General features: G+C 47.9%; 1 protein-coding gene across 1 annotated transcript; it reads right to left on the bottom strand.

Moving 5' to 3' along the window:
• Positions 1-1,053: 1,053 nt before the first annotated feature.
• Positions 1,054-19,264, bottom strand: ANKRD35 (ankyrin repeat domain 35). Its single transcript, XM_049879880.1, has 15 exons — positions 19,244-19,264; positions 18,049-18,168; positions 11,788-11,918; positions 10,998-11,086; positions 10,590-10,654; positions 9,485-9,542; positions 9,220-9,290; positions 8,795-8,901; positions 8,023-8,207; positions 7,402-7,439; positions 5,235-7,232; positions 3,205-3,294; positions 2,901-2,966; positions 2,066-2,129; positions 1,054-1,395 (listed from the first exon to the last, which is right to left on the bottom strand). The coding sequence occupies exons 2-14, from the start codon at positions 18,085-18,087 to the stop codon at positions 2,067-2,069; spliced, it is 3,000 nt and encodes a 999-aa protein (XP_049735837.1). The 5' UTR covers positions 18,088-18,168; positions 19,244-19,264; the 3' UTR covers positions 1,054-1,395; position 2,066.
• Between the last annotated feature and the right edge of the window lie 1,611 nt (positions 19,265-20,875).

Raw genomic sequence — 20,875 nt, 5'->3', positions numbered from 1 at the left:
CATGGAGCCAGGAGTCTCAAGATCGAGACAAAAGATCAGTATCTGTAAGATAAAGATTTGAAAAAGAAAAGGAAGAGCATCAATCCCCCGTTTTCACTGAGGGCTATGTATTTCAAGTCTTCATCACTAAATAGACGACAGATATGTGGTAACTTTGGTGAAGGGTAAGACAGGCAATATGGGAGAAGCCAGCACAACCTGTACAAGGCAAGGTCCTGGTAGCTCCACAGACACATCTAAACTCCCTGAGGGACCAAACTGCTGGGCTGAGGGCTGTGGGGGCCATGGTCTTGGGGAACATCTAGCTCAACTGGCATAACATAGTTTATAAAGAAAACATTCTGCATTCTGCTTTGGTGAGTAGCGTCTGGGGTCTTAAAAGCCTGTGAGTGGCCATCTAGTATACTCCACTGTTCTCACCCCTTTGGGAGCAAGGGAGAATGAAGAAAACTAAAGATACAAGGGAAAGATTAGTCAAAGGACTAATGGACCGCATCTACCACAGCCTCCACCAGACTGAGTCTGGTACAACTAGATAGTACCCAGCTGCCACCACTGACTGCTTTGACAGGGATCACAATAGAGGGTCCCAGACAGAACTGGAGAAAAATGTAGAACAAAAATCTAACTGAAAAAGAAAGACCAGACTTGCTGGCCTGACAGAGACTGGAGAAACCCTGAGAGTATGGTCCCTGGATGATACCCTTTCAGCTCACTAATGAAGTCACTCTTGATGTTTACTCTGCTGCCAAAGATTGGACAGGCCCATAAAACAAAACGAGACTAAAGGGGCACGCCAGCCCAGGGGCAAGGACTAGAAGGCAGGAGGGGACGGGAAAGCTGGTAATACGGAACCCCAGGTTGAGAAGGGAGAGTGTTCGCATGTCGTGGAGTGGTTAACCAATGTCATAAAACAATATGTGTACTAACTGTTTAATGAGAAACTAGTTTGTTCTGTAAACCTTCATCTACAGTACAACAAAAAAAAAAAATTAACATTTTTTTTGTAGAATAGAATAGAAATAATAATTATTATTTCACATATGTGTACCTAGGATGTAAAATGTATTTTACTATGGATCATAATCACAGTTTGAAAACTGCTGACTTATGGGACCATTTGTGATTTAAAAAAAAAAGAAGAAAGAAAAAGGTTCCTTCCTGCCCCTCCTCTCAAGACAAAACAAAACAATGATGCCCAACATCATCCTGCCTCCTGCTTTATTTTCCAAAGGTCTTCCATCCCCATCTGCTCTGGTCCCATCCATGCTGATTCCAGAGTCCAGGTTCTCAGGTCCAGTCTCCTTAATGTCAGGTCCCATATCATCGCTAGTGGCCATCCTACCACCCACCACAGCCTGAGGAGCCTCTGGCAACCACGGATGCTCTTGTTCCCTGAAAAAGGAAATTCAAGGATGAAATGGACACACCTCCACATCCTCTATCTTCTCCCATCCATGCCAAGATGCTAAAGGGGACCTCATCTATCTGGGCTGGAGAAGACAGCCACTTATATAGAGGTGAAAAGAATGGGGGATGACTGCTCTTTGAATGAATGGTGTGGGAGTGGTATTCTGGAATTTGTAGAGTCCCATCCTAGAAACAAAACCAAACCCATTGCTGTCGACGGGATTCCGACTCATCACTGCGCTCCCAGGGCTTCGGAGTCCCACCCTAGGGAACAGTTTTGCCCTACTATCCCACCATCATTTATCTGTCACTGGCATCTCCCTACCCCAGGCCTTAGGAAAGTCACCTGACCCCTCTTTTCAGTTAAATGAGCCCTATTCAGTCTTCCTGCTCATTGATTCCTGACTCCACCCAGTCATTCCCCATATTGTGTCTTCTCCATTGACTTCACTCAAATGCTCTGTCTCACAGTACTCCCCAGTGTCAGCCACCCAAAGGGGTAAAGGGGGAGATAAAAGGAGATTCCAATGCCCTTCCTAACCCTTCTTTCCCAAGTCCTTTCTCTCAAGCTCCATCCCTCATCACCCTCAACCCACAACTCACAACACCCAGAACCACAACAGAGAACTCCTATATCCCGCAGGGCCCAGACTACCTTACTCCTCCTGCATGCTGAGAATTCGCAGTAGGATATTATACACATCCTGTTCCATGTAACCCTGTAAGTGGCAGGAAAGAAATAAAAGGAGATGAAGAACAGAAAATGGGGATTCAGGTGATGGAAAGGTTCTATAGTATAAACCCACTGCCGTCGAGTCGATTCCAACTCAGTGGTCCTATAGAACAGGGTAGAACTGCCCCAAAAGGTTTCCAAGGCTGTGATCTTTCTCCACATCTCTCTCCCACAGAGTGGCTGGTGGGTTCGAACTGCCAACCTTTTGGTTAGCAGCCGAGCACCTTAACCGCTGTGCCACCAAGGCTCCTTTGTGGTACAAAGGAATACTATTTATTATGTAACCTCAGGTACAGTATTTAACTTCTCCGTGGCTGTTTCCTTATCTTTACAAGGAACAGAATGACGTCTCTTTTTCAAATTTCCTGTGAGAGTTACAACTATAATATGAAGCAAAGCACCTGACACAACAGGTGTTTGATTCTTTGTAATTATTATTATTCCTAATAAAGGATCAGGTCATTCACCTCTCTTTCCTTGATGAGGAACAAGTTGGCTCAGGAAAAAACTGAGAAAGGGTTAAGGGGAAAGTAAAAGACCTTACAATGGATCAGGAAATTGAAAAAGAGGGGCGAACACCTCTCCCCCAACACATTCACATACAATCTCTCTTGAGATCCAGACACCTGGTACTGGGACATCTAAAGTCCAGCTCTCTAAGAAATGCCAAGTATGTCCAGATCAGAGAAGGGATACCAAATGTAATAGCCCCAGGCCAGTGCTCTGTCTGCCTCCCCCAAAGCTCCACCATGCTCACCCGAGCAGCATTCAGCAAATGATTCCTATAGGTGGAGATGATCTCTTCGTGGTTCTTCTGAGAATCCTGGAAGTGAGCATCAATGGGAGGTTATGTGCTCACCTTACCCACACTCACCCAGATCCCACAAGCATGAGGAACATTAAGGTAAGGAACAGTAAGGTAAGCCCAAGTGGGCTCCCTTAGTCTATCACTGGTGCAGCCTGGCCCACTGTAATTTCCAGAATCTCTCCCACATACACATCACTGCCATTGTTCACTTTTTTCTCTAGCAACATCCACTTCTCTGAGGGCAAAAACATACCTGCAGCTGTAGGGCAAGGCGAGCATTTTCTCCCCGAACTGCTAGGACCTCCTCTGAAAGTTTCTCCAGTTTCTTCAACAATTCCTTGATCTGAGCCCAAAAGGAGAGAAGGGGAACAATGAAACCCAACCAATTTCCCATTCCTAAATCCCATCTATCCCAGGGTCACAGTCAGCTTCCTTTGATACTTTAATAGGCATTGTTATTTTATTACTCAATGTATCATCATGGCAAGTATCATTATGCACATTTTTAGCTAAGGAGCCTGAGTTAAGTAATTTGTCAAAATCATACATCTAATAAGTGATGAAGTCATGATTTGAACCAAGATCTCTTTGACTCCAGAGTCCACTTGTGAAGGAGGGATCTCCTTTAAAAATGAATTTGAGGTTATAAATTCTGGCTGCTGACCACTGAGAAAATTGGAAATGAGCCAATGTGGTTTGTGAAACTGAGGCACAAATGTAGTTAATGGTAACCAGCAGCAGTAGCAACAGTGGTAGTAGGAATGATAATAACAGCCAACTTTTTATTAAGTACTTAACACGTGCCAAACACATTTCTGAGTATTTTAAATGTAATATCTTAATTTAATCCTCACACTGAAAACCAAATCCATTGCCGTCAAGTCGATTCTGACATAGTGACCTTATAGTACAGAGTAGAATGGCCCCATAGGGTTTCCCTGGCTGTAATCTTTATGGAAGCCCGTTGCCACATCTTTCTCTCTAGGAGTGGCTGATGGGTTCCAACCTCCAACTTTTCAGTTAGCCTCCAAGTGATTAACCATTACTCCACCAGAGCTCCTAATCCTCACAACAACCCTATTATTATCGTTATTTTAAAGATGAGAAAACTGAGCTGAGACTTAGAGGTGTTAAATAACCTGCCCAAGATTGAACCATCGGTAAATTTTGAAACTGAAATTCAATTTCAGACAATCTCAGTCCAGAGACCATATTCTTAACCACTACACTATATTTCCTTTTTGCCCATTCATCTACTCTCATCTCCACATTTAATTCCTTTTAGCACAGAATTCCTCCTTTCCGTACTTAACCCATCTCCACACTGATTCCTATTCTATATAACATCCCATTTCTATTCACTCTATACTAAATACTTCTTATATTTTTTAATCATTCTACATTTGATCATGCACACACATTTTAATAAACCCCCCCGCAAAAAAAACTGCATTGCCATCGAGTGGATTCTGACTCATAGCGACCCTATAAGACAGAGTGGAGCTGCCCCACAGAGTTTCCAAGGAGCACCTGGTGGATTTGAATTGCCAACCTTTTGGTTAGCAGCTATAGCTCTTAACCACTAGGCCACCAGGGTTTCCCACATTTTAATAAGCACTCTGAACTTATCCATTTCACAGGGGGTTCTCAGAATTGCTGAATTCATTTTTAAGTGAATTATTTGAAATTCATAAACCATGTCTCACAGAAGCAGTGCTATAAATAGATTCACATTCACTTTTAGAGCAATGGCTAGGGAACTCAGGTATCTATCACAGTAGATACTACTAAAGGAAATATTTGCTAATGGAAATCTTTTGTTGACAGAAGCCACTGTGATTGAAGTGGGAGGTAAGGAAAGGACCACAGTACCCAGTCTACTCTTTGGACCCATCAGTCCCTGAATCTCCTCCTCAGAAACTCAGCAAAACCACAGTAACCCACCATACTATTAGATCTCTTCCCAGGAGAATACACTATTGAAGCAAAAATGCTTATAAACCATGATGCTCCAATGGTGGTACCTCTGACCACACTGCTTCTGAGCCCTGAGCCCCCAAATTTAGTACCTAAGTCCTGTCTCTCTTCTATTTATACCTTACCTCACCTCTAATCTCAACCCCAAACCCCTCAGACCCAGGAGAGCATAGTGTTGTCTCTGCAAATGATTGGTGCTCAGTTTGTTGTATTAATCTGACTAACCAACAGGTAGATTCAGAGAGTGGACCCCCAAACACACAGAAACCTTCCCCCAATACTCCCCCGGCTGCCTCGCTTGCTCACCTTGGCCTCCTTGTCCCGGCAGGCCCCGATGAGATGCTCCATCTTCTCCTTCAGCAGCTCTGCCGTCTTCTCAAACTGCTCCGAGCGCCCGCGCATCTCGCCGGCCTGGCGCTCCTGCTCAGCAGCCCGCGCAATCAGGTCCCCGTTCCTGCGGCGCTCCTCGGCCACAGCCTCCCGGAGCCGAGCCATTTCCCGGCAGGCCGTGTTATACTTTTCCAGCAGGGCCTTCAGCTCCTGGCCCCAAGCCTGAGCCTGGGCCACTAGTGAGCCTCGAGTCTTCTCGTGCTGCCGCAGGCTGGCCGCCTCCCGCGCCCTCAGCTCGGCCACTTCCTCGGTGGCCTGGTAGAGTAGCTGCTTCAGCTTCCCGATCTCCTGGCTCTTCCCACTCATCGTGGCCTGAACGGCCCGCAGCTCCTCCTCCAGCTTCCCCAGGTCTTGCTCCAGAGCGGCCACTTGGGGGGATGCTGGGACCTTTGAGGAGGTCTCTGGTTCCCCACGTGGGGCCGGGGTCTTCCGCAGCTGCTGGTTTTCCTCCTCCAGAAGAGCCAGCACCTGCTGGGCCTCCCGGTGCCTATCCACCAGGGTTCTGATGTAGGCCTGCAGCTCCCCCAGGGGGTCGGCTGCTGTGCTCTGAGCACCCCCCTTGCCCACTATGTCTGGGGGCAGGCAGTTCCACAGCCCTCGGAGGCCACTGCTCTGGGAGGCCAGCCGTTGCCGCAGCTTCTCTGTGGCCTCCTTCTCCACGGCCAGTTCATCCGTGAGCAGCCCCACACTCCGCTGCAACTGCAGTAGCTGGACCTGTGCCTCTGGCTTGGGCACAAACTCTCGCTGTAGTCGCTTGTTCAGGGACTGCAGCTCGCCCTGCAACCGCTGCCGCTCCCGCCCCAGCTCCCCCAGTTCCCCCAGCAAGTTACTGTTGCTCAGGCGCAGTGCTGACACCTCCTTCTCCAGCTGACACTTTGGCAGACCTCCTCCTGGGGCCTGCTCCACTCCAGGGGCTCCTAGAGGTTCTCCCCTGGCCCCAGGGGCTTTTTTCTCCTTCCCTTCATACTCTTTGGTGATGGTCCCTGGGGTTGCCTTTGGCGCTCCATCTCTGGGCTCCTGGGCAGGAGCTTCCGGCTTCACCTGTAGTCCTGCCTTTGCTTTATCCAGCCTCACCAGCACCTGCTCCAACCTGGCCTCCATCTTCTCCCAGGCAGCTGCTGCAGCTTCAGCCTGGGGAGTCCCCAGGGCTCCCTCCAGGACTGGTCTTGACAAAGCCCCCCGGGCGGCATCCTTTTCTCGCCACACGGCAGCCAGCTCTTCCCTTAGTTGTAGCAGGAGCTGGTGCATGGCTGCTGGGCCCACTGGTTCTGCCACTGTGCCTCCTGGCTCAGCCCCTGGGGCCTGAGGTCTCTCCTTCTGGCCAGCACACCTTTGATCAGTCTGACTGAGATCAAGGGCCTGTCCCCCACTAATGGTTACTTGCTGTCCAGTGGCCCTCCCAATGGTCTCAGACCTTGGTGGCCCCTGTTCTTCTGGATGAGACCTTCCATGGGCTTCATACTGGATATCTCCTGGGGCTGAATCCTGGGCCTTCTTGGGAGTTAATGTTGGGTTTGCTGTAGCTACCTGCTGTTGCTTCTTTAGCTCTTGTATGCGCTCGGCCAGTAGGTCTACCGGACAACCCTGCTCCATGCCATCCCCGCCAGGCCGGAGACTAGAGCCTTGCCCTCCTGGGGTTCCAGGCTCTTGAGATAGGAGGAGCCCCAGTTCCTGCACCTGCTCTTGAATCTGGTTCTCCAGACCCAGGTAGGCTGCAGCTTGAGCCTTACACTCTTCTGTCTTTTGCACCAGCTCCTGCTCCAACTGAGAGACTTTCCTCTGCTGCTCTTCATACTTCCACCTCCACTCCTCTGAACATGGATCTTCATCTTCCTCTTCCTCCTGCTCTTCCTCGGGCTCTGCTCTCCATGCGCTTTTAGGTGGAGAGCCCACCTGGGGCTCAGATGGAGAGACCTATACAGAGAACAGAATAAGGAAGTGAAGCCATGCAGCTAACCTAGCCCAGGAGGGCCTTTCTTCTCTTCAACTGTCTCACTGCCCAAGGCCCACTGCCTGGGTGATGACCCAGTGGGATAGCCTGAGGTGGGTCAGAAGCAAAAGGGGGAAACGCTTAGGGTCTTACCCGGGTTGCAAGATCTAGGTGTTGAACTAGCCCCTGACCTATAAGAAAAGACATGGGGAAAATGAGATAGGCCCTGTGTTATGTGCTTCTAGTCTATACTCTGTCTTCAGAATTTCTCAGTATAATACTCTCACCACACATGACTTCCTGGTGCCAGGAGCTACCCATGTTCGATGGGCCTCTAACTGTCCAGAAACCTTGGCTTCCTATCCCAGGGATGGGCCAGCTCATTCTTTTTTTTTTCCCCCCATTCATTTATTTACTGGGCACATATTATATGCCACTGGGACCTCAACAGTGAGCAAAACAGAAATTGTCTGTGATCTAAGAGGTTTCCAGTCTAGTTAAGGAGAAAGATTGACCAGCAAATCACACAAATAGATATACAATTAAACTAATAAATGCCAGCCAGAATTACCCTCAATGAGAGACAAAGCTGCATTAAGGAATTTTGTGATCATGCCTTTGAGAACTTGGGGTCATCTCATAACAGCAGCAATACATAAGTAAATGCTCAACTAAGGTGACAATTATTTGGGAACAAATGGGATCCTAAGAAACTTCTTCGAGTCTAAGGCTATGGAGGAGAAACTTGAAGTTACAAAAGGGAATTGGCTTTACCTCCCTGCCGCCGCCTGTTCATGGCCAGCTGTAGCAGCTTCCACAGTGCCTTGTCCTGTGTGCGCAGAGCATAATGCAAGGCATCATGCCCTGTGCTGTCTACTGCCCCCACATCTGCTCCATGGCTCAGGAGCAGCTCAGCCACTTCGGCACTGCCTTTCTCACAGGCCAGGATCAGAGCCGATCTGTGGGTTAGGACAAATCTGAATTTCCCTGTGGCACCCAGAAGTCCTTGATCCAGAAATTCTACTCAAAGGGTCAGCTCTTACTTAGTGGGATCAGGAGAAAAACAAACTAACACCAGCCAATGACAAAGCATTAGATGAGACCAGAACTTTCAAAAAGTGTTCCTTAGAGCCACTGCAGTCAGGAAGCATGGAGCCAACTGGAAGGGTTCCACCTTTGTCTGCTTTATGTACTGAAGTTCCACATGTATTTTTTATTGGAAAAAAGGATTCCATTGCTTAGAAGATAGCTTGAAAATCAGTAAATTAAATGAATGGATCCAGAGATATTGATCTTATCTGGGGTTATCCTCTATACTAGGAGGGTGGTGATTGCAACAACTGAAAAGTTCCTTCAACTTCCAAGAGGAAAACAGCAAAGCAGCAGGCAGAGCTCTTCTGAATCACCTCTAGAAAGAAAGGAGGCTCCCAAGAATACAGAAATCAACCCGCCTTCTTCCCTTTTTTTTTTTTTCCCAATGCTCCTGTCTAAATTTATCGAGGTCTAGAAATTGGGGTGGGAAGGTGGGAAAGTCGGGAGGGCTCACTTGTCATCCTTGTCTGTGACATTAACTCGGGCACCTCTCTGCAGCAGTTGGGAGCAGATAGCTGCATGACCACCCAGAGATGCGATCATCAGAGGTGTCCGTCCACCCTGCACAAATTGTGGAAAGGGGTGTATAAGAAGCCAGGGAGAGCCAGGGCTTGACATAGTCCTGCCAAGTCCCCTCTCCTCACACCTCTCCAGAAAAATGGCCAGATCCTGGAGCTAAATACTCCCTTTTGGAGGGTTAGAAGGTTTCCAGAAGACTAGACCTAGCAGTCCCTCTGTGAGAGGAGGAAGAGAGGTCAAGAGAAGGAAGAAGAGAGTGGTGCTCTCTAGCCCCTAGTCCTGGAATTTGGCCAGTGGAGCCCAGATAGAGCAGTAGCCTCCCTATGCAGAGCACTACCCAACTGCCTAGCTGACACTCACATTATCCAGGACATCCAGGAAGGCTTCATGGTCACATAGCAGGAGTACACTTGAGGCACAACCAGAGGAGGCTGGGAAAGGTTGAGGGATGATTGGGTTAAGATGGAAGCAGGAAGGACACCTGCTCAGACCATGAACCAACATCCCCTCTGACCATTTAAGCAGTCACCCCTGGCCTGCTCTTCCCAAAAAATGTCATCATCCCCTCCTCCTTCCCACCTTATAGCCTCTGCAGCCCTGTTCTAGAAAGTCCCATGGTACATACCTGCCCAGTGCAATGGACTACGGTTTTCTGCATCCACGGCATCTTCATTGGCACCATGCTGCAAACAGCCACAAAGGGAAGCGGCATGGAACTTGGCATTAACATCCCTCACCCACCACCCCCCATCCAGCCATCAGCATCCACGTAATATGGGGAGGGGTAGGAGGACCATGAGACTTGGGAAGGCCAACTATGAGACAAATCTAGTCCATTCCTTGAGATTACAGGTACCCATAAATTTTAGCCCCAGTTCGTAAAGCTGGGGCCTAAGAAAAATCAGATTAAATTTATAGGTAAATAAATATGTTAGGGAAAATAACACCTGAGTTCATGGCTAGTACTTTAGTATCATAATTTGGAAAATTGGAAAGGGCTGCAAAGAATAAAAGCAGGATAATCATTTGCCCAATGGCCTATTGGAGTAGTCTGTGCCTTCTTACTTTTGAGGATTTAGTTGTAAATTATCCACATATCATTTCACGCATATATTTCTCCACTGGGCTACTAGATTATAAACTCTTCAAAAGCAGACTGTAGGGCTTGGGTTTAATTTGAACACCTCTGCCTTCTTTCCAGAGTCCCTGGGAGGTGCAAATGGCTAAGAGGTCGATTACTAGCTGAAAGGTTGGTGATGCAAACCCACCCAGAGGTACCTCGGAAGTCAGGCCTGGTGATCTGCTTCCAAAAGGTCACAGCCTTGAAAACCCTACGGAACAGTTCTACTCTGCACACATGGGGTTGCCATGAGTCGGAACTGACTTGATGGCACCTAACAACAGCCATCTTTCCACCCGCTCTTCATCACAGCAGTTGATTTCTGCAGTAGCTCTGCAAATGGTGGAGCTCAATATATGCATATTGACCTGCTGGCAGATAGTTCCTGGCAGCTTTGCTTTGTGGCCTGCCCTCAGGGCACTATTGATAATGGCGCCTGACACATAGTACGTGTTGAATAAATGCTCATGTATAAGTGACTGTCAACCCACTTATTGGGGGTGAGAGGGTCACATTTGGCCAAATATTGCTTGTGACTACAAGACAAGTTTAGGAGACTCTGGGCCCACATCTTCCCTTCACAAGAGTAGTATCAAGAGGTTGCTCTTACCTGCAGCAGGACCTTGACACACTGTGGCTGGCAGGAGATGGTGGCCAAGTGCAGGGCGGTGCTTCCTGGAAAGAGACAAAGGACAGAAAGGGTGGGTGGCCCCATGCATGCTGATGACTCACAGGGAGGGAAGGCAAGAGACGCACAATCAGAGGGAGATTAGAGGGAGAAGCTTTCGACCACATGGGGCCAGATATTCCTGTTCCCCGAGTGCCTGGTACCTATGGTGGAGGTGAGGGTGGGGTGTGCCCCACGTGCAGGGAGGGGAACCCCTGGAGGGATGGTGGCTAGAACTAGGGGAGAAGCAGGGGACCATAGTTGGAACCTCCAGCAGGGCCCAGCACTGGCCCCTACTGCTGCTGTAAAGGGAGAAGCAAGCAGGGTGGCCTAATGCTCCACCTCACTCACCGTCCTCATTCTTGCTGTTGATATCAGCCCCATTTGCAAGCAGTATAGTCAGACACTCCGTCAGGCCTTTGGAGGCCGCCAGATGAAACCTGCCAGAATTGGGGCAAGAGGCAGAAGGATGAAGGGTCTAGGGGATGAGGAGAGGGAGAATCTTAATCAGCTTTACCACCCCAAGGCCAGCCCCAAAGCTGACTTCTGATAAAGTAAGAGGAAGCTGGAGGTAAAGACAGAAATAAGAGCTGCAGGTCTTAAAAAATCTCAGACTACAGCAGGAGTGTCCAGGGAACACATAATTATCTGTTGCTCTGAGTACAGGACCCTCGACAGAGGTGGAAGTGCCATGGAAAGAGCCAGCTGGAGCAAAGCAGAAGGCTGGACATTTGAAGGCTGACTTGGGCAGAGACAAGGGATAACATCACTCCCTCTAGCCATGTGACTCTCATCGCTATCACTTCATTCCTATCCCAAGCATACACACCCTTCTACTTGTGCAATGAAGAAATACTAGAATTTATTTAACATATGTATTAGATTACTGTTTGTTTAGTGGGCTTTATGCCCTTGCTGTGTCAGTGTTGTCCACCTGGGTTGTGAGGGGGATGGAGGTCAGGGACAATATCTTCCTTCACTTTGCACAACTCTTGATACACAGCAAAGACTTATAGAAATGCTTGCTAATTAAGACAACAAAAGTTGTAGTTGTGGGCATTCCCTGGTCCTACATCATATTGGAGTTTGGGGGTTCAAAGGTAACCACATATCAGGGGTGGGGTCAGGAGGACTTACTTACGGGGACTGGCCATTCGAGTCTAGCTTGGTGGGTCGGGCTGACTTCCTGGAGGCCAGGGCAGCCACGCGCCCCACGTCCCCCCGCTGCACTGCCTCCAGCAGCTTCTGATCATGGCGGTTCCATCTCTCCACCTGGCCCAGAACAACAAATTGTATGAATATGGGGGATGAGGGTAGTGTGGAGAAAGAAAAGAGGGAGATGGTCAGGATGCCAAGCAAAGGAAAAGAGACATCCTGACATCCTTTCAGTGTTCCACAAGTCACTCACCATAGATCATTTAGTCCTTCTTAGGTGGACCAGCTAAATAGTCACCAACTCATAGGTCACCAAGAACTATTGTCAGCCCTGGGCTGGCCTGGGGCCAAAAAAGTACCTGGATGACCGAATTAAAACTCATTTATGAGTGCTGAATGCATAGTACTTCAAGTTTCTTTTTATCACTATTATGATTATTGGTGTTGTTAGATGCCCATCGTCAGAGCAATCCGAATCATGACCCCTTTTCCTTTTGCTCTTTAAGTCTCCCGGAGCAAATGGAACCAACCTGGCCACTCTGGTTGGGTTCTCATTGTCTCTCACCTCCCGTGCTGCTGTTTTTTGCCCTCAGTTATCGCAGCCTGGAAAACCCTATAGGGCAGTTCAACTCTGTCTCATGGGGTCACTATGAGTCAAAATTGATTAGATGGCACGTAGCAATAAGAACAATTTGGGAGGTAAATCAAAGCACCTAGTTTCAAGTTACAGCCAGGAGTCTAAACTTAGGTATACCACCTCTACCTGTTGGCTTTGGGTCCAGAACTGGGAGGGGAAGTACAGAGTTTCTGTTTTTCTATCTCCTATCTATGCCCCTTTTTTTTTTTTTTTTTTTTTAATCTATGCCCTTTAGCTAGTCTCCCTTCCCCTTCCATGACAACAACTACCAGAAAGCAAAGATTGGACTCTAGCTATTCTTGAGGAGTCAGCAAGAGGCAGCTTTCTTTCTCCTTTCTCCTCTCTCCCCTCCCATCCTTCCTAGTTTCCCTGGCTGAGAACAGCTGTCCCAGATAACAGCCACACCTGGGCTGCATTGTTCTATCATTCTAGCTTGAGTTTCGTGGGTGGTGGGGTAATTAGAATAATTGAAGTATCACAGGGCTTGAAAGAGAGAGCTGTGTAAAAACACCCAGGGCTAAAAGCATAGGAAAGCCTGGTTCAGCCCAGAGAGGAGAAAATAGAGGAAGAAGGGATGTAAAGATCTGTGGTAGGGTAAAAGGGTCCTAGCTGAATATTTTGTCAGCTGGCCTGGGTTCAGAGCCTGGTTGAGCTACTTTCTCAGCTATGACCTAGAGTAAACCACTAAAACACCTCTGGTCTATTTCCTCATCTATAAAATGTGGGTAATAATAACTACTTCATCATGTTGTGTTAATGAACTAATGTATATAAAATCTCTTTGTAAACTGTAAAGAGCCATGCAAATGTATGGCATCTGTATAACAAAACAGGAAGTGGTGGGGGATTGGTGGCACACAGTGCATCTTATGAGGTGTCATCTCAACAAGAAAGAGGACACGGGAAGAGGTGGGCAAAAGTAGGGTCTATGGAAGCCCAATAACACATTTTCAAATACTGTTTATATAACCTGGGCAAATTATTCATCAACAACAGGAAAGGCTTTAAATGCACGAACCATAAACTTATCCAAGCTAGATGGATTCTGACGTCATACTCATATACAGCACTTCTAATTCCACATAACTCTTTCAAGTGCTATTTCAATTAGCCTCTCAACATCCCTAGAAAGTAGTTAGAACTGATATTATTATACCTATTAGACAGATGTTGAAGCACATTGAGGTTAGATACCTGTCATACTACAAAATAGTGGTAAAATTGGGATTAAAACCCAGGTTACCTGATACCTCAATCCTAGTTTCTAACCTTTGGACTACACTACTACAGAGCTATGGAAGAAAGTTTGTTCATTTCTAGATGAACAGTCTAAGACTGACTTCAGGGCAGAACCACCTACTATTGAATATACCATGGACTGCCAAAAGAACAAATATATCTGTCTTGGAAGAACTACAACCAGAACGCTCCTTAGGGGCAAGGATGGCGAGACTTTGCCTCACATACTTTGGACATGTTATCAGGAGCGATCAGTCCCTGGAGAAGGACATCATGCTTGGTAAAGTGGAGGGTCAGCGAAAAAGAGGAAGACCCTCAAAAAGATGGATTGACACAGTGGCTGCAACAATGGGCTCAAGCATAACAACTATTGTGAGGATGGCTCAGGACCAGGCAGTGTTTTGTTCTGTCATGCGTGGGGTCACTATGAGTTAGAACTGACTGGATGGCACCAACAACCAACAACAGCAACTACAGAGATATGGAAGAAAGTTTGTTAATTTCTAGATACACAATCTAAGACTGTCTTCAGGGCAAAGCCACCCGACACTACTCCTTGCCTGGAGAACAGTCTCCAAAACAGATTAATTCTTGAAGGAGAAAATAAGCAAAATGACTTCTTCACAATCCGACAGACTCTGAGATGTAAGAGCACATTATTCAACACCCTTGGGGGTCAGTTCGCCCCAGAAAAAGCAGACAGCTAGAACTATATACTTCTGCCTCATGGCACAGCTGTCAGCTGACTCAACCTGAAGTTCTTTGTTTAAAATCCTGGCTCTAACACTTTCCATCTCTGTGAATTTGGGCAAGCAACGTCTTCTCTAAGGAGCCCTGGTGGTACAGTGGTTAAGCACTTGGCTACTAACAGAAAGGTTGGCAGCTGAAACAAACAGCTACTTTGAGGAAGAAAGAAGTGGCAGTCTGCTTCTGCAAAGATTACAGCCTGGGAAGCCCTATGAGGCTGTTCTACTCTGTATCAGAATCGACTCCACGGTGGTGGGTAACAACTTCTCTGAATGGGTTTCTTAATGATGTAACACCGCATAAAGCACCTAGCAGTGTCTTCACATAGTAGGTGACAATAAATGTTACCTCCAATCGTCATCCTTTCTGGCATTACTGGACACATTTTGGATGTTTCCAAGCTCAGAATTCCCCAGCCAGAGGAGTGGAAGGAAGGGATCTTGTTCATACCAGCCAACAGATAATCCACTCAATTTACTTTCTGTAATCTCATTACACTAAAAAGAGTTTAGAATGGGTGGAAATAGCCAAATCTCTTCAGAGATGGGATGAAGGGCAGAGGGATGGTCCCAAATTCCAAGATCCAGCCCATGGCTCACCCCAGCTCCTTGGAAAGGAGACACTGGATTACCATCACAGCCTCAAGGGAGCAATCAGCAAATCAATCAGCAGGCTCAAAAACAAGCTTTGCATTTCTCTAGTCAAGATTAGGGGGCCATTGTAGAAGTAATTGTACCCTCTCCTTATTAGCATGCTATCAATGGATGAGTAGAGAAACTGCAGTTACCAAACTGAACCCCATTGTCATAGTTATAATGACCCTAAAGGGCAGAGCAGAATTGCCTCATAGGGTTTCCAAGGCTGTAATCTTTCTGGAAGCAGACTGCTACCTCTTTCTCCTGCAGAATAGTTGGTGCCTAGCTTTCAGTTAGCAGCCAAGCACTTTAACCACTGCACCACCAGGGTTCCTTCCCTTATCTCTAGCTATGTGCCTATTAGCATCCTACTAAGATGGATGAGTAGAGAAAGAGTAGCTACCAGATAGATGAATGAAAATAGAAAGGCCACCCTGAAGGAACCAGGACCTTTCAGTTGTTTTTAAATGCAGTAAATATTTCTCTAAGCTGGTCCAGTATCAACCATCTGAAGTGATTTTCTGCTCTATTTCCTACATAGGCAGAGTAAGCTAATATGTGCGACACCCTCAAAGGCATCTTTTTTTTTTTTTAATAATTTTTATTGTGCTTTAAGTGAAAGTTTACAGATCAAGTCAGTCTCTCACATATAAACTTATATACACTTTACTACATACTCCCATTTACTCTCCGCCTAATAAGTCAGCCCGCTCCCTTTTTCCAGTCTCTCCTTTCGTGACCGTTTTGCCAGTTTCTAACCCTCTCTACCCTCCCATCTCCACACCGGACAGGAGATGTCAAAAGCATCTTTTAACTGACTAAAATAAAATGAGATTATAACCCATTGTCATTGAGTCAATTCCAACTCATAGTGACCCTATAGGACAGAGTAGAACTGCCCCATAGGGATTCCAAGGAGTGCCTCATGGATTTGAACTGCCAACCTTTATGTTAGCAGCCAAACTCTTAACCACTACGCCACCAGGATTTCCAAATGAGATTATAGGAGCTGGTTTTTGCTTACTTGTCGGTTGAACTTCCTATACTGTGGATAACAGATGGATTTTAAAATGATCACTGCTTTCTCAGTCCTTATTTCAGATTGAGGGTGCAGGGCTCTGGACCCAGGGTGGGAGTGGGGATGGGGAGATGTAATCTTCCGGCATCAGACTTTGGGAGTGGACAGGAAGGCTGTCACTCTATTTCCTTGACAAATAGTCCCCGGGTGGTTGACCACCCAAGGGACGGAAGAATTTGTAACCTGCAGTGTGGGGAAGCTTCATGAGGTAACAATTTGCAACTGAAAATGGCCTATTTCAAGCTTTCTGTGATCCCAGCGTGAGTGAGGAAACCCTACAGCCCATAGATTGGAAAATAGGGAAGAATAGAATAGTTTCCCCATTCCTAAGGAACTGGCAGGCTCCACAATCTCCTGAAAGCAAAGGGCAATGTAGAGGACTTTCAGAAACTAGAGAAGAGTCCACATGAGTAAGAAAGTTGTTACGAGGTAAGAATACTCTCAGCTTCTGGTACCTCTCGTAGTCATTCAGTGAATGCCTCTTAACTGGTTCATCAATGTGTGGAAACTACATGGAGAAGCAAATGTAAATGGGCCACAGACAGGCCTCAACAGAGCACCTACTCTTGGCCTCATAGCTCACTTCCAGGCTTCTGTGGTCTGCCCATGCAGAGTGAGCTAAGTGAGCATTTTTCATGTTTGCTTATGAATGACACCACTAAGTCAGGTTACACTAAGCATTACTGCTAGAGGTAGCTGGCTAATTCATTCGTAAATGAACCATAATCCCAATCTCCACAGAAAACTACATCCCCAGATGGGGGGGGTCTCTCTGTAAGAGCTCTTCAGAGAAGGAGAATTTGCACCCTCCCTTAGCCACCCCCTTCTGTAAACCTCTTCTTGGCATTTTGTTCTGGGAGAGCATGGGGAGTAGAGTGACTTCTGCTGGGAACCCCCACAGTGAGTCTACCCTATCCTCTTCACCTCTCACCATCACCTTTCCCCAGCTCAGTCAAAGGAGCATAGAGCACAAGCCCTAAACATCTCAGTGAGGGTTTAGGGTGACGGAAGGTTCTGAGAAGAAGCAGACAGAAGGCCTTGAGTGGCCCGAGAACCAGTCTGATGATCAGACACCGCAGTAAACTGGCTGGGGTGGATTCTGCAGGCAACTCACCCAGTTCCTTGGGGAGCGGCCAGGCAACTGTGCGTCCTCTGGCAGTGCCTGTCAGGCTGGCCAGACTGCAAGATTAACCCAAAGAGTGCAGGCAGAAGGAAGTCCCAGCAAAAGGGAGCAAGGGAGATTGGGTGACCATTGGACAGAGCAGGGCAGAGGTCAGAGGGGAAAACAGGAGAAGCCTGCTATTATGGGATCACCAGTTGGAAAGAGCTGTGGAGTGATGTCTGAGGGCCAGCAGTGCTAGTGAGAGAATGGGAGTGGAAGTGCCATGGGGTGGGAAGGGGGCAAGGACAGAGAAGGCTCTGTGAAGAACTAGGGAAAGGCAAAGGGCTGGGAATACTTGTTGAGCTGACAGAGAACAACAAGGATAGGGTCATATGGAAGCACAGGATTGTGGTAAAAGGGCAAGACTGGAAGATGGGGCTGTAGAGGAGGGCAGGACTTAGCGCTGGCCATGAGACAGATGCTGGGGGTGGTTCAGTACTGGGAGACAGAACAGAACTAGGGGACAAGCCTTCAGGAGGAGGCAGGGGATGCAGGAAACATACCAGAAGTTGGAAGTGTAGGGGTTGGGAGGACAAGAAGGGGCTGAGGGCGAGGGGTTAGGAGGCAAGTCAGAGGCTAGGGAGCAGGATCTCGAAGAAGGCAGAGCTGGCCGGCTGCATTGCGGGAGCGGGAGAGCTGGAAAGACCAATAAAGAGAAAAGGCGATCGTGTATGGAGATGAGGACTTCGGTCACCACATGGCTCTCATCTGAGCCCCATTCCCATCCCTCCAAACATTTTGGCACCTACCGCCACCTGTGAGCTGGAGCAGGAGAAGATGCGCTTCATGGCCGGAGCCAGGGCCACGGGGGGACGGGGACGCGCGGAGAGCGGGTCACAGGTTCCCAAATCCACGGGACTCAGCTGGGGCTGTGCAAGAAACAGCTGTCAAGAGCAGAGCGGACCCCGCCCAAGCCCCGCCCAAGCCCCGCCCCAGGACCCACCTCGTCCATTTAGAACCGAGAACCCGAAGGCTGGGCTTAATACTCCGCCCCTGTCCCTGTCCTACCCCGCCCCTGCAGAGGCAAAACCCCGCAGTCCTCGGCGGCTGCAGGGGCCTGGCCTCAAACCTCGCCTCCCAATCCGAACCCGCCCCGTCTCTGATTGACGTGCTCAATCAGAGAAGGGGCCACGGGCTGCGGCTGGAACTCCTCTCTCGGCCCCGCCCCGCAGCTCTTGGCTGCGGCTCCGCCTCGAGCCCGGTCTAAGCCCGGCCCTCCAAGGGACACCTCGGGAGGCGGTGACGGTTCCCGCTCCTCTGGGTGTGCTCTGGTCCAACCAACTGTCGCGTTTAACCACTGGTGGGGACACTTTTGTTATATCCAGAGACCTTTGTCCACTTAGTTACCTCTGCTTCCTCCTCCCGTTCCCCGGCCAAAAACCCAGGCACAAAACAGGATTTGAAGGGAGCCGTTAGGGACCAGCAAGAGATTGTAGCGCTGAGCAGAGGACTGCGCGCGAATAACGCACGGAACTCGCGCACCCTGGACAAACCTGACGGTTTTTAAGCGGGCTCAACTTCCTAACGCACCTCTGAGTTAGAAAAGGGCAGAGAGGGGAGGAGAGAATTTTTATTTTAACCCGCACCCCTCTCCCCACTAAAAAATGTCCTATCTTCACTGCTCTTTAAATTCAGATTCTCAGCAATTTTTGTCCGAACAATCTCAACAACCACAGTCTGATCTAGTCTCTCCGTTCTCCACTTTGTGGCCAGAGCAGCCCCAATAAAAGTCTTGAGGATAAAGGCCAAAGTTCTTAACACGGTTTTCAAGGCCCCTGCTTTCCTCTCCAATCTCATCTCTCACTACTTTCCCAAAAAAGCCCGGTCAGTGTTCAAGCTTTTCTAATCTATTTACAATTCCCTTTGCGGTTGGTGAAAGAGCCCTGCTGGTGCAGTGGTTAAAGCGCTCGGCTACTAACGGAAAGGTCAGCGGTTGGAGCTTACCAGCCAGCTCTGCGGCAGAAAGATGTGACAGTCTGCTTCCACAGATTACCAAACCAAACCCAAACCCACTGCCGTCCAGGCATTTCAACTCATACACCCTGTGGGACAGAGCAGAACCGCCCCATAGGGTTTCCAAGGCTGTAAATCTTTGCAGAAGCAGACTGCCACATCTCTCTCCGCCGATAAAGCCAACAGCCTTGGAAACCCTGTGGGGCGTTCTACTCTGTCCCACACGGTCACTATGAGTCCACTAGATGGCAACAGGTTTTGGTTGCAGTTGCTTTAAACTCCCTGGAATGCCTCTTCTCACACTTGATGGGCCACAGCCCAAATGTTTCTTCTGTAAAGTTTTCCCTTAGAACTAACCCTGCCACCTCTGGTCCAACAAAGTGTGCCGTGTGTGACATACTCCTCTCTGTATTTGTCATTCTTTGTTTACAGGTTTGTTCCCCCTACTAGACTAGGCTCTTTGAGGGCTGTTGCTGTTGTTAGCAAACTTTAAGTCAGCCTCCGACTCATGGCAACCCCACGCACAAGGGCAGAAAACACTGCCTGGTCCTACAGCATCCCCATGATTGGTTGCTGATTGGACTGTTGTGAGCCATAGGATTTTCACTGACTGGTTTTTGGAAGTAGATCACCAGGCCTTTCTTCCTAGGCTTAGTCTGAAAGTTCCACTGAAGGTACGAGTTGTGTTTTACATTGTTCCCATTGCCTGACACATACTGTGTGCTTAACGTCTGATGAGTGAGTGAAGGAGTGAATGAAGGGAGAGAGAGAGAAGGAGCACCAATAAGAAGAAAGGAGCCTGGGGGAGCCTGTTGTTGCTACAGTTGCTTCTCAAACTGGCTCTGCTCCAAAGGAGGGGGTAACAGGCTTATTGAAATATAGGTTGGGGTTAGAGAAAGCTCCATTCTGGAGCTGAGAGATAGAGAGAAGGATCTACTAAAAAACAGGTAGAGAAAAATATTAAAAGTGTCTTTTTAATCATGTGGATAAAGAATTAGATTTTAATCATATGGAAAAATTATAACAAATAATGATGATAATAATTTCGTCAAGGAAATCCACCTCCCTTTGGGTGCTTTGTTGTTGTTAGTTGTGTTGAGTTGATTCTGACTCATGGTGACCCATGTGTGTCATAGTAGAACTGTGCTTCATAGGGTTTTCAAGGCTATGACCTTTTGGAAACACCAGGCTTATCTTCCAAGGCTCCTCTCGGTGGGTTCTAACTGCCAACCTTTCAGTAGGCAAGCATTTAACCATTTGCGCCACCCAGGGATTCCCTTTGAGGGTTGCTAAGATAAAAAGCAGAGGTCCATCAACATATTCCTAACTTCAGTCCCAGCCCCAGAAACAGGATACTCCAAGAAGGTTGATCAGGCTATATAGCCTATGTGAAGTGCTCTGAGAGATATCGTAGACCCTCCCCCCCCCCATCACAATATAACCTCTCATCAGCTTGCCACAGAATGGTTGCCCCTGCCTTGTTAGGCCAGACAGGCCACAATTCTCAGGGTTAGGCAACAGAGAGACATGGCCTCTAGAAGGCCATTTCTTAGTGCACATGTCCTAGGGTCCTAGAAAGACCTTGGGTGTCTAAAGAAGCAGGTCTATAATAGATTTGATTTC

The sequence above is a fragment of the Elephas maximus genome, chromosome 3, assembly GCF_024166365.1.
Source record: "Elephas maximus indicus isolate mEleMax1 chromosome 3, mEleMax1 primary haplotype, whole genome shotgun sequence".
Taxonomy (NCBI): Eukaryota; Metazoa; Chordata; class Mammalia; order Proboscidea; family Elephantidae; genus Elephas; species Elephas maximus.
This window is presented reverse-complemented; position numbering and strand designations above follow the sequence as displayed.